Raw genomic sequence first — 12,343 nt, 5'->3', positions numbered from 1 at the left:
TAAAATGTTCGAAAATGATATAATGAAGCTTTAATTCATGATAATTTTCTACTTGAAAATACAAGCACAGATCTTTTATGCATTAAAATTATTATTTTTAATTTAAAATGCCCTTTTTTAAGCATATTTACGGACAATGTACGTTAAAGAAACGAATGACGTCTTATGATTACAGTTTATTTCAGTTTTACCGCCCATCACACACAGAACTGAAGAATTTTTTTAAAGGAAGCATTTTTTATTAAAATATACAATTTTATTACTGATTTCTGCGGTTCGGAATGTAACATATGATAATTCATTTGTTACGGGATGATGAAGGTAAACGCACTTTATAGGCATCATATTATGAATAGGAGCTATTAGGGTTGTGGTGTTGCGCGGCACCAACCTACACGCAACAATAATCGTGAGTACTATGAACTGGAAAGTACACAAAACTCTTAAGAAGGGTTTAACTCCCTTTTTATTCTACTTTAGAAGTTACAGATGCGTGCACTTGACGCTCACAAACTACGCCGATCCGGCGGTAAAATAAAAATAAGAAACTAAAAATGAATAATAACAAGTTACTACCTACGAGGCTCTCTAAACGTAACTAACCTAACCGCGTTCTAAAATACCGCTGATATTTCAGCAAACTTCTGAAAATTAAGTTGAAAGATTCAACTATCTTCCGAAGCAAGCACACAGGCCGAAACGCGCGGTTCTTCAATTTCTACCTAGCCACCTTCATGCTCGTGAAGCAAGAAAGAACACTTACGAACTCGTTTCCCTTCTATTTAACTCAAATTACTTCCGCTGACAATTTGAATACTTTGCGCGTTCTACTAAAATTTACATACTCTGGCATTGGCAATTACAGGGGAAAGTAAGGCTTGACAGGAAAGATTCCTAGTGGAGGAATGGCATTATATTATGTATATATTATTTTCTGATGTAATTTACTCGCGTTTAATTAAATTGATTTGCTTAGAATCAAAGTCTTTTCTCCTCTTGATGCTACTGTAATTAACGAGGTATGTCTTATAATTTGTGGTATCAAAGAAACGAAGTTATATGAAGGTTAATCAGCTAAATTAACTCCCACATTTCTCGTATGTATGTGACGTGAAGCAGTTCATATTTCATAGCCATTTTAGAGTAGTACTTAAAATATCTATAAAAATAACTTCTAGTGTGCCTCAAAAAGTCTTTGAAGGCACTCAGAACTTTTTTTCTTCAGTTTTTTTCAATTCCTTCACATTTTTATTTGCACGTGATTTAGGTTTTGAGAAATTGTACCATGTTTGACAAAATTTAAAGTAATATATCTATTACACTTATTATCAGCTGTGTAAAGAAGACCTATGAATATTTGTAGTTCTTCAATGATTTCATAAACAAGATGGTTGCAAGTAGTACGAAACGGGAGGGGGTTCAGTGGCAGGAGGCGCAAGCTTCCAGGCGAATCTCGCAGGCGGAGCAAGTCCGCACGCGGAGGCGCAGCAGATAAGAGGAAGCGTTTCAGAATTCTTCATTTAACTGATAAGATGACGTCACACTTTGACAAGAGATTATCTTTTATTGATTTTCTGGAGGTTCTTTGTTAATCAATTTTTAACCTTTGTTTTATTCTTCGTAATCCAGCTATTTTACTACGTATAGGATGGTTATTTCCTACATATCCTTAACAACGATTATTTTCAAATCTAATCATTGATTTAATAGGTATAAAATATCATAGGGTATAAAAGTCTTAAATTTAGAACTAAATTCTTAATTTTTAAGATCTATTTTAAGCCTTTTAATTCCCTATATACTCAGAATTTTTCTTTATTTCGTAAACCTTCTGTTCATAATACCAGATTTCTTTCGGTAATCTTAATTGCATTTCTCATTTTTACTATTTATTTCATTTTACACCGAATTTTTTTCATATTAGCCAATACTTTTAACTCATTTGTTACATTTTATGAGCTTAATTATTCAGATTTGCGATTCTATTTATCATGTTATTTAATTTTAGATGTTAAGTTTTTAGCATGTTTTATGCATTCTAACCTTCATAATATTTAATGCACTCTAATTTTTAACTAGTACCGTATTTATGCGAATCTAATGCGCCATCGAATCTAATGCGCATCCCCATTTTAAAACTTTAAATAATAAAAATATTGTTTGTCGGCGAATGTAATGCGCATCAATGATATGAGGAATTTATTGAATCTTATTTTATACAACAATGGATTTGTATATAAACTATCAATTAATGGTATGATAATTTTATTTAAATTTAGATACCATATTTTATACAACAATGGATTTATACATAAAGTAGTAGAACATAGAATTAACCTATTAGTGGGCAATTGTTATGTGAAATAATCATTGTTAATTACCACTACCGTATATACGGTATCTATCGTAAAATATGAACATGAAATAAATCGTAACATTTCTATCTAGCTAACAGTTTCTACAATTAGTGATTAATAGTAAACGTTCACTTTATTCACGGTTTTCATCACTGGAATCCTCGCAGCTCTTTTCGTCAGCCTCAGATTCATTTCTTCTTTCCTCCTCCTCCTCATCATCATCGTCATGCAACATTTCTTGAAAGATTTCACGATCTTTGGTGCTTCGATGCTTTTCCAGGCAGCAGAAACTCAGTGCAACAATGTGCGGTGCAGCACGCTTAATTTTTCCTGCCGGGGTTAATTCACGGTCATCGGCGAACTTTGCATTCGAATCTAATGCGCCATCGAATCTAATGCGCACCCCAATTTTGAATACTACATTTGGCCAAAAACGATGCGCATTAGATTCGCGTAAATACGGTATATTTTCACACTATGTACAAGAATTTTATTTGATTGCTTTCTACGTTTTAACCTTCATAATTTCTAACATATTTTTAATTTGAACTTAATTCATATTGTTACGAAATGTCCAGGCGTGGTAAGATAGCTTCCCCGCAAAGCAGTTTTTGGTTCCCCAGAAAATGGCAAAGAGAGGCAGGGTAGCCACTTGGCGAGAAATTGCCCATTTGGCGGTAAAATTGGCGATATACCATAGACAGAATGGAGAAACTTCTGGAACGAATTCTTACTGATCCAGCTCAGAATGTTCTCGAGCACAAGCCAAAAGCTATATAAATCCTGCTGGTACGCTGAGTCAGTTAGTCAGTTAGTGAGAGTCCACCGAGTTGGTAGACAGACAGTGAGTGCAGAGTTGGTCGTCTAGTGCACCGAAAGAGTATCTTAGTGTATCGCTGTTAGTGCATCATCGACAGAGTGTGTTGAGTTCCGGGAACGACTGAAATGAGGAGTCGGGAGCTGTACTCTAGGGTATCGTCGATTACATCGCAAGTTAGCCTGATTGCCTGAATGCTGTGTCGCTGATCGTTACAGTGTGTGTATAGTAGTTATTCGGCGACTGTAAACGTGTTATTGAAGATATCTTGGATAATACTGGCCAACAAAGTGCATTTTGATACTTCATCAAGAAGTGTCGTTGTTATTCACTCCAAATCCCCCCGAACCCGTACGAACGTGCACGAAGAAGGCAAAAAACGCAGCATTATATTTTCTGACCACATACATGATTTTTATTTAATTTTAGATGTTAATTTTAATTTCTTGTCTACTTTTTAACGTTTTTAGTTTCCAACATACTCTGAATTTTAACTAATTTGCTATATTATTGCACTCTGTACATGACTTTCATTTAGTTTTTAACTAATTTCATACGTTTTAGCCTTCGTAATTTCAAACATGTTCTTAATTTTAGCTTAATTCCTCTATTTACTGACCATATATATGAGCTTTATTTAATTTTAGTAGTTATTTTTAACATGTTTCGTACATTTTAAGCCTTCGTAATTTTTTAAATACTCTAATTTTGAACTGACTTATTATATTTTCCTACTAGATATATCAACGTTATTTAATTTCATTTTCTCTCTAGTTTCCTACATACTCTAAATTTTAACTCCTTGTTTTATAACTTTCCATTGTCATCACGCTCTTGATGTTACTATTTCAGCTAAATTTACATGTTTAAATTTCTTAAACATAGAGATTGTTTTTAATTAAGCATTTTATTTTATAATCGTTAACTACTATTCATACCCAATTCGTTGAATAACGCATACTTAGTCTATATTTTATAGTACTATTTTTATTTGCCAATTCTATAGTTTATCATTCTGTAGTAGTCTTACCATGACTGATTCTACTATTTTACTTCATGATTAACTTCATTCGAATTTTCAAATTTATAATTTTCTGCATATTCAGGTATTTTTTTTTAATTCTTAAAACCCTTTTATCTGAATGCGTGCTTTTAAACTCTTCAGTGTTGCCAATGTTTAGCTTTGAACCTGAACTGCCATTAACCCTTTGAGGTACAGTGTGTCCGGTCTAGACACACCTAAAAATTTCCTTCTGTACGCACAGAAAAGTGAATGAAAAAGGCTTTATAGGTTACTATAGGTTACTCTGAACCTTCTTTTTTATAGTAGATGGCAGCTCAACGCAAACCATTGCAAACCATTCCATATATTTTAGCCATGTTTAGTTCTTTAAGACCCTCATTTTTCAAAGAAATCTTCCAGATTTTTTTAGGGTATAAAAGGAATTGTTTGAAAAGAAATTTCTATGTTATGTTTTTGGCTGTATGCTAATCTCCTTATTCTATATTAGTTTATAAATTTTTACCTTGAAATCTTGCTTAAAATCAAACGGCGAACCCTAGGTGTGCCCAGACCGAGCTCACCGATAATCTGGGACAACTGAGAGTCTGTATTCTTTGTTTCTCCGCATCTCATCTGTCAGTTCATTGACAACAATGCTCGTTTCAGTACTATTTTCGAAGCTCTATTCAATCAGTGCGCCACTTTGAGCACACCCACAGAATTAAAACAATATGTGAAATTTTCACAAAATTTTACTTGTGTTCTCCTCTAGGCCTAATTAGACTGCCTACTTTTTTTTTAAATCAAAAATCCAACTTTAAAAGGTAGCGTGCCGGAAAGGGTTAGGCTAGCTTGATAGATCCCAAATTTTTAGAATGAATTCTCAATTTTATCAATAATTTTGGAATTAATTTTTAATCACTATTTCATGTTCTCACCAGAAAATCTTTCTCACTATTTTTAACATATAAATACCTTTTAGTTTATATTTTGCCAACTGCTTGCACTCATGCCGTTATTTTTACACTCACGAATCATTTTTATTTTCACACTCACGACTCATTTCCATTTTCACAGTCACGACTCATTTTAACAGTAATAACTGTATGCCATTTCACACACCGATATGTTGCTACATTATCACTCAATATTTTTACAAGTTGCGATTTGATGTACTCAAGAAACACGTATAGGTCTTTATCATTCTCTGTATTAGAGATAATCGAGTCAGTACCGAACATATCCTTGAGACTTGTGATTTTAGCACCCGTACATGCATTGATAGGGTCAGCATTACTTCGTTTTTCTAAAGCTCGTGTTAGGGCATGTTCCGCTCGAATATGATGTAAAAGATCGCTTTACCTTTTAAAAGCTCGTGAACATTGGGTGTAATTTCTAACATATGATAGACTTCATGCTGTTTCAAAACATCATCACTAGTGAAACTCTTGTGCAACTACTGCATTTAAAAACAACTTTGTGTGTTTTCATATGCCTTCTTCAATCCCTTTAGCTTGTAGAAACTTCCGAACGTTCAATGCAATTCTTAAGATGAGCGAAATCTTTACTCATATTGAGTAAGTTTTGGTTCTCAATGCATTTGGATTGGATAGTTAATATTGCTATAGAATCACTATTGGCTGTTAGAGTTTTAGTTCCATTTACATCATCAGAATTATGTAAGAATCATATGACATAGAATAGTCTCGCAATGACGCAGTGCAGAAAGATGTTACTATTTTTAGAATTGAGAAAGGAAATTTATCTATTAAGGAAAGGAAATTATTTAATCTTTTACATATTCCTTATTTTTCTTACACACACACACACATATATATATATATATATATACCCACTCTGTTACTTGGCTCAGTGAGCTCATTTTTGTTATTCTTATATGTTGGTAAATTGCGCATTTTTTGCTTTAAAATAATTGAATTATGTTGCTCTTATCTTCCGGTTAAGGGTTTTATGCCTTTAGTTAATCTGCATGCAATAATTGTAGAATTATCAACAATTTAAAAGTTCTTTTAAATGAGGTTAAGCCTAATTTTTTGTTTACCATAGCAGACAAATTTGTTACATTTGAAACTTAGCAGAACAGTGAATTCAATATCTACACCTTCAGTGTTTTTTTCCGAGTGGGACCAAAATTAAACTTTCATTTTTGTGCACTGAAAAATCTGCCTTATTGCTTGCTGACCGAATTATTGGTTTTTAAGTAGAAAATCTAATTTTAATTGTAAAAAAATTGTTTTTATTGTTTAAACTGTATTTCGTGTTTATTTTTTTGCCCTATATTTTTTAATTTTTAATGAACATATTTTGAGGTTTTATCTATTTTTGCCTTGCCGGGAACTCAGTACAGAATTAATCTAATGAGAAATATATCTCCAATGAAATTCGAATACATAAATTTAAATTAAATGCAACAAAAAGTTCGTATAATTTAATATTCCGTACAAGGAAGTCATGCGGTAAGCACATCAGATTTTTTATTTTGGCCCAAGTATTTACCAAGACCAAGCTTCGCGTTGTTGCCGATAAAGATAGGAAACATTTTCCTAATAACAGATCATAGCATAGTATAGCACCAACTGAACGTAAAATGGCCCTAACTGATATTTTTACTGTACGAAGCGATGTTAAACATTTGATACCTTTCACAAAACCTTTCCTAATTTATCGCTGAGTACATTTCCATACAATTTTTGGCCTTATTTCAGCAAAATTTTAACTGGAATTGTATATATATATATATATATATATGTATATATAATCTCGTAATTTCCAAACAGCCGACACATTGTAATTAATAAATTTTCTGGGAAAATTTCTCGATACCGCTCTTCCGTTGTTTCATGTTTAAACATCATGTCACTATGTTAAAATATGTAATTCAAAGTAAGACGTAGTTGTTAAGAAAAGGAGAAAGAAGAGGAATGGGTTGATTCCGTTAGATTTTCGTGTTTTATCTGATTTGTAACGTAAGAGGTAATTTTGCTTACAAACGCCTCATCTAAAGTATCCTTTATGCAGGCAGATAGATATTTGTATGCTTTGTCTAAATTTAAGAATCGAATTCAGTAGACATAACTTTGTTACAATTTTATAATAACTACATATTGGGAAAATTGTGTTTCGCTACCGTTGGTTAGTTGGTTGAATCCTTTTTTGCGCACATCGTTTAAATAAGTACACACAAGGTTACTAAGATGTTACATACTTTTACTAATTTGTTCTTGATAAATAAGACAAGTGCTTTTCCGTTTCGAAGACATCTACTGTAAAAAAAATTGTTTCATACGTAGTTTTGCAAAATGATTTTTGAAAAGAAAGAATATTCAATTTTAAAACGTAATACTCTACTTTCTTTTTTATTTTCAGTTCTCAAAAGAGGACATGAAAGTTTAATACCTGAAACAAATTCTGCATCAGGAAGAAAGTCAGCAGTTGCACGGCTTTTTGTCATTGTTGTTTGCTGTAGTTTGTTGTTTATAGTTATTATTATTTTCATCGTAGTATTTGTCAAACGCACCTGGCAGAAAAAAACTGCATTTTCTGACGCAGTTTCTCCATATAATGCTCTTGTAAATGCCATTTCTCAAAATGTTTTGTCGAATGTACCAGTTCAGCCACAACAGCTACCAGCAGACAACTTGCCAAGAACAGTAAATATTCCTCAAGCGTCAAATCCTAAGCCAAGATCTTCTCTCTTTGTTAAAGTTCGTAAAGACATTGATTCTATAATCAATTCACTGAGAAGTCAAAGAAAACCAAAACATTACAAGCTTTTCGAAGCGAATGACAGAAAGGAGACGTACGAAGTACCACCAATGTATCCAAACTTAGACCAAATACCGTCTGCTTCAGATCTTAATGGAATTGTAAATCCCGATTTTAAAACTGAGGAATGAGTTGAATTGAACGATTGTTTTAGAAAATCTAAATTTAATGGCTGCAGACTTAAAATTGATGTTTTAGAAACATTAAATATGCGAGAAATATACTGCTGGCCATTAAAATTGCAACACCATGAAGGAAATCAAATACAAAAAAGATATTTATTTCACGTAAACAGTATGGCATGAAGACAAAATGATTAAATTTGTAAGCATTTTGGAGGTTTACAGGAATGTGAAATTAGCTGAAACAGCTGTCACACCTAGCAGCTAAAACGGCCCTTACCCCATTAGGCATGGAGTAAAACTGCGCTTGGCTGACAGAAATGGGCAATTCGTTCCTTGCTGCTTCAAGTCTTTGCCACACTTCATCAAACGTATTAGCTCGAGAGGAGTGGCGGGCCAGTCTCTCAGCAACCCATGACCAGATGATTCCAATGGGCGACAGATCTGGAGACCGTGCAGGCCAGAGCAGCAATCGAATACCTGTGTATCGAAGAAGTTTAGAACACGACGTGCAACATGTGGTCTTGCATTATCTTGTTGGAACATGGCATTTGGGAACCTCGAACATAGGGCACAACCCCTGGACGTAAGATGTTTGCGTTCAAATTATCGTCGGTCTGAACTAGAGATGTGCGAGTCATGTACCCAACGACTGCCCAAACCATTACACAAGGTGCAGAGCCCCTATGCCGACATCGAATGCAAGCAGGTCTCGTCGGTCTCGTCGGGCACTCCAGACACGTATGCGGCCATCAGAATACAGCCCGTAGAACTGGGACTCGTTTGAAAAGGCGACATTGTGCCACTCCTGTACCCAGCTTTGTCGTTAGGCACGAAAGAGTAGCCCTGTTTCTCTACAATGCATTGTCAAAGGAAGCCGAAGTAATGGTCACCCTGCTGAGAGTCAATGCTGCTGAAAATATCGACGCACCTTATGACCTGATACTGGGCGTGCTGCAAACATGAATATTTCCTCACTAATGGTCCGTGATGTAGTCGTACGGTTTTGCAGGGCTGACTTCACAATATGTCTATCCTCTCTGGCGTTAGTCATGGGAGGGCGTTCAGATCCTGCATGCCGTTCAGTATGACCCTCAGCAATTCATTGATTCCATATTCGCATGACAGTGGATGTCGGCAAGTGTGACCAGCGATATTACGGTACGATAATTTACACTTTTGATAAGCAACGATCCTGCCTCTATCGAATTTCAAAACTTGCTGGTAAGCATTTCTTCTTATTATTCGAGGCATAACACGATATTCTGAGTAAACGCCAACCTTACAAAGCACTCTCCGAATGAGAAATCCAGTTCCAGTTGCTACGTGTAGCTTGCTAAGCATGAAAACTGTATACCGGCTATCGTAACATAGGTGCTTCAAGGAGCGATGCAAGTACAAAAATGTGAGTGGGTTCGGAGAACAGGATGAAAGTTGGTGACTCTTTTGTCACATGATAGATGTGAAAAACACATTTTACAGAGTTAAACAGTACATAAAATATAAAATACATATATTCCTTAGAAACTAGACCACTATTTACATAATATTTATGAGTATATGCCATGCTAAAAAGGGAGAAATTCCTACAAAGATTAGGAAAAAGATTTAAAATGTTTACAGAATATGGATTTGTAATAACAATTTTAAATCCTATGTAGGGAAATTTTTATTTTCGTTTAATATAAAAGCTATGTAAGGGCGCAAGGGCCGATCTTCTTGTAGAATTTCATAGCTGAAGAGATTGAAATGATTCATAATGTTGCAATCTGGTACGTCCTGATAGAATTGCTTACTTGTGTAAGAACTTCGCAAGGGGTTCTAATTTGAGGTCATCTTGAAGACACTTATTTCTTACAAAAAAGTGGGCATCTGTGATGATACGCAGGTATCTGTTAATGAGAAGTCCACTACACAACTTTTCTTTTATGCAGTGTTTCAGATGTCCTTTCTCCCTCCTGCGTCGTCTAAATGCGCTGAAATGCTAGTTATTTGTATATTACAACTTCTTCCTTTCATGTGATTTTTGACGTTCATTAGATCATTCCTTCCTGGTGTTGCAATTTTAATGGCCAGCAGTGTAGTTGTTCATAACTAAATAAAAATAATGTAAATACGTTTCTTTGAATATGGCTATTTTATTTGAATATGGGTATATAATTTTAAACCTTATACACTGCTTTGGTTTGCCTGTTTCTAATAATTTTTGCAGTAACTTAACATTTTTATAATTACATTTCAGTTTAGAAGTATTTAATACCATTTGAAAGCTCTAAAAATGTGTTGAGTTATTTGTATTAAAAGTTAATTGCTTGGAAATCTGAATAAAATCCAGATTATACGAATTCTGAATATCAGTGTCTCTTCCAATAATTGAAACTTGAGATAAAAATGGGCAGTGGCAATTAATGTAATTTTTTCCTGTTTTTTAAATGTATTGTTTGTAACTATCTTTTCGTAACTTGGTGAACTAATGTAATTTTAAAAATAAAAAAAATTGCACTTATTTTTGACGCAAGATTTATTTCTCGACTAATATGTATAATAATTTTGTGATATGTATAATAATTTGTTGGAATAATATGTTAATCTAAATCTCACATTCTTGTTAATATTTATTATATGGTAAGAAAACTTATAGTTCATACATTTTATAGTTCTGAAATTTCTTAAAAGAAAGTCTTTAGTTTGTTTTAGTTTGCAATGGAATTTTTATTGTAATATTCCTATGTAATCTCAGGAGAAATTATTCAATAAATGCAGAATTTTTTATTACTTTTTATGAAAAAGTGTTATCTTATCGGCCTTTAGATTGCATTTGTCTGTTATTATTACATAAACAAACTATGAGCATGAGAAATCGTCGCATATTGAAAATTCGATTTAGATTATTATATTTTTTTAATTTAATACTGAAATAATTTTTGGAGATTTTTCGAACCTATCTACATTTTATAAGCATGCATAATCTCAGAGTTTCACTGTTTTCACCATCAGATAGAACGGGAAAATGTCTTTGAATGAAATTTGTTCCGAATCTTTTATTATATAATTTTAATATATAATTTAATATAATGTTTGCCGATTTTTCAAAAATAACTCCATTTTTTCGATAATTATATACCCATTAAGTTTAAACTCTCGCATCCTAAAATGGATATTCCAGAATAAAAATGGATATTTTAGGATACGAGAATAATCCCGCGTTTTGAAAATTTCATAGAAACGAAAAAATGCTAATTAAGATATTTCTTAATAATTTTATAAGGTATTTCTCCCGCCTTCTTAGCATGCCTTCGTGGTGTAGTGGTCAGCACGCTCGACGCGTATTCGAAAGGTCAGTGGTTCGAGTCCCGGCGAGGGCATTCCTCATTTTTCACGTCTCCTGTTTTCAAAAAATACCGAATGTCTCTACAATTTGCTTACTAATATGCTCGAGTACAACATTATCAATGCATTTGAAACTTCATTAATGCCAGATAGTCAAACACTGTTGATTATCTGACTAAATTATTGAATGTTGCAAACAGAATTGTGCATAATTCAATTACAGTGCAAATGATTAATAAATGAATTACAATTTGATTGCAAATATAAGTACTTCAATAACAATATAATTAATTATATTCAATTTCAATTACATTGTAATTGCAGTTACTTATGATTGAATTTAAAATTTGATTGCAGTTACAATCTAATTGTAATTTTAAATCCTTCAGTTAAAATGCAATTGTAATTATGATTTGGACAATTGCAACGTGACTAAAAATACAATTAATTCAGTTAGAATGGAACTGTATTATAAATTGTACAGTTTGCAGTTAATTTAATTGAATGTAATTGCAATTATATTTAATTTAATTGCAATGCAACCGTATTATAATTTGTACAATTACAACATAATTGAAACTGCAGTTCATTCAGTTATAATGTAATTGTAATTGTAATTGCGCGATTTATAATTACAGCTGCATTGCAATAACAACTATATTAAAATTATAGCCGCAGTTATAATTATATTGCGCATATATTAATTAGAATTACAATTAAATTTATTTGTACTCGTGGTTTATTACGTCTTCAAGGAGGAGCATTATTACTTATGATGAAAAGCAGGGGTCGCCAGCCTTTTTGTCCCTAAGATCACATTCTAGAATATCTGTCGGATGGCGGGCACTATTTACTTTTTAATCTTTTATAGTTGGTTAGAGTTAATAACACACACAAACACACACACACACACACACACACACACACA

General features: G+C 33.2%; 2 protein-coding genes across 2 annotated transcripts in view; one reads left to right on the top strand and one right to left on the bottom strand.

The window, feature by feature from the left end:
- Nucleotides 1-10,776, top strand: part of LOC146998438 (uncharacterized) — a 42,670-nt gene extending 31,894 nt beyond the window's left edge. Inside the window, exon 5 of the mRNA XM_085809861.1 lies at nt 7,565-10,776. Within this exon, the coding sequence (XP_085665987.1) occupies nt 7,565-8,094 (530 nt within the window). The 3' untranslated portion in view covers nt 8,095-10,776. The remainder of the gene's footprint in view (nt 1-7,564) is intronic.
- LOC146998437 (uncharacterized) overlaps nt 1-12,343 on the bottom strand; it is a 163,290-nt gene that overhangs the window by 59,781 nt on the left and 91,166 nt on the right. The window lies entirely within an intron of this gene.

This window comes from Stegodyphus dumicola, chromosome 2, assembly GCF_044657685.1.
Source record: "Stegodyphus dumicola isolate Sdum_Otavi_A_Nest chromosome 2, ASM4465768v1".
NCBI lineage: Eukaryota > Metazoa > Arthropoda > Arachnida > Araneae > Eresidae > Stegodyphus > Stegodyphus dumicola.
The sequence above is the reverse complement of the archived record's forward strand: the minus strand, read 5'-3'. Positions and strand labels throughout refer to the sequence as shown.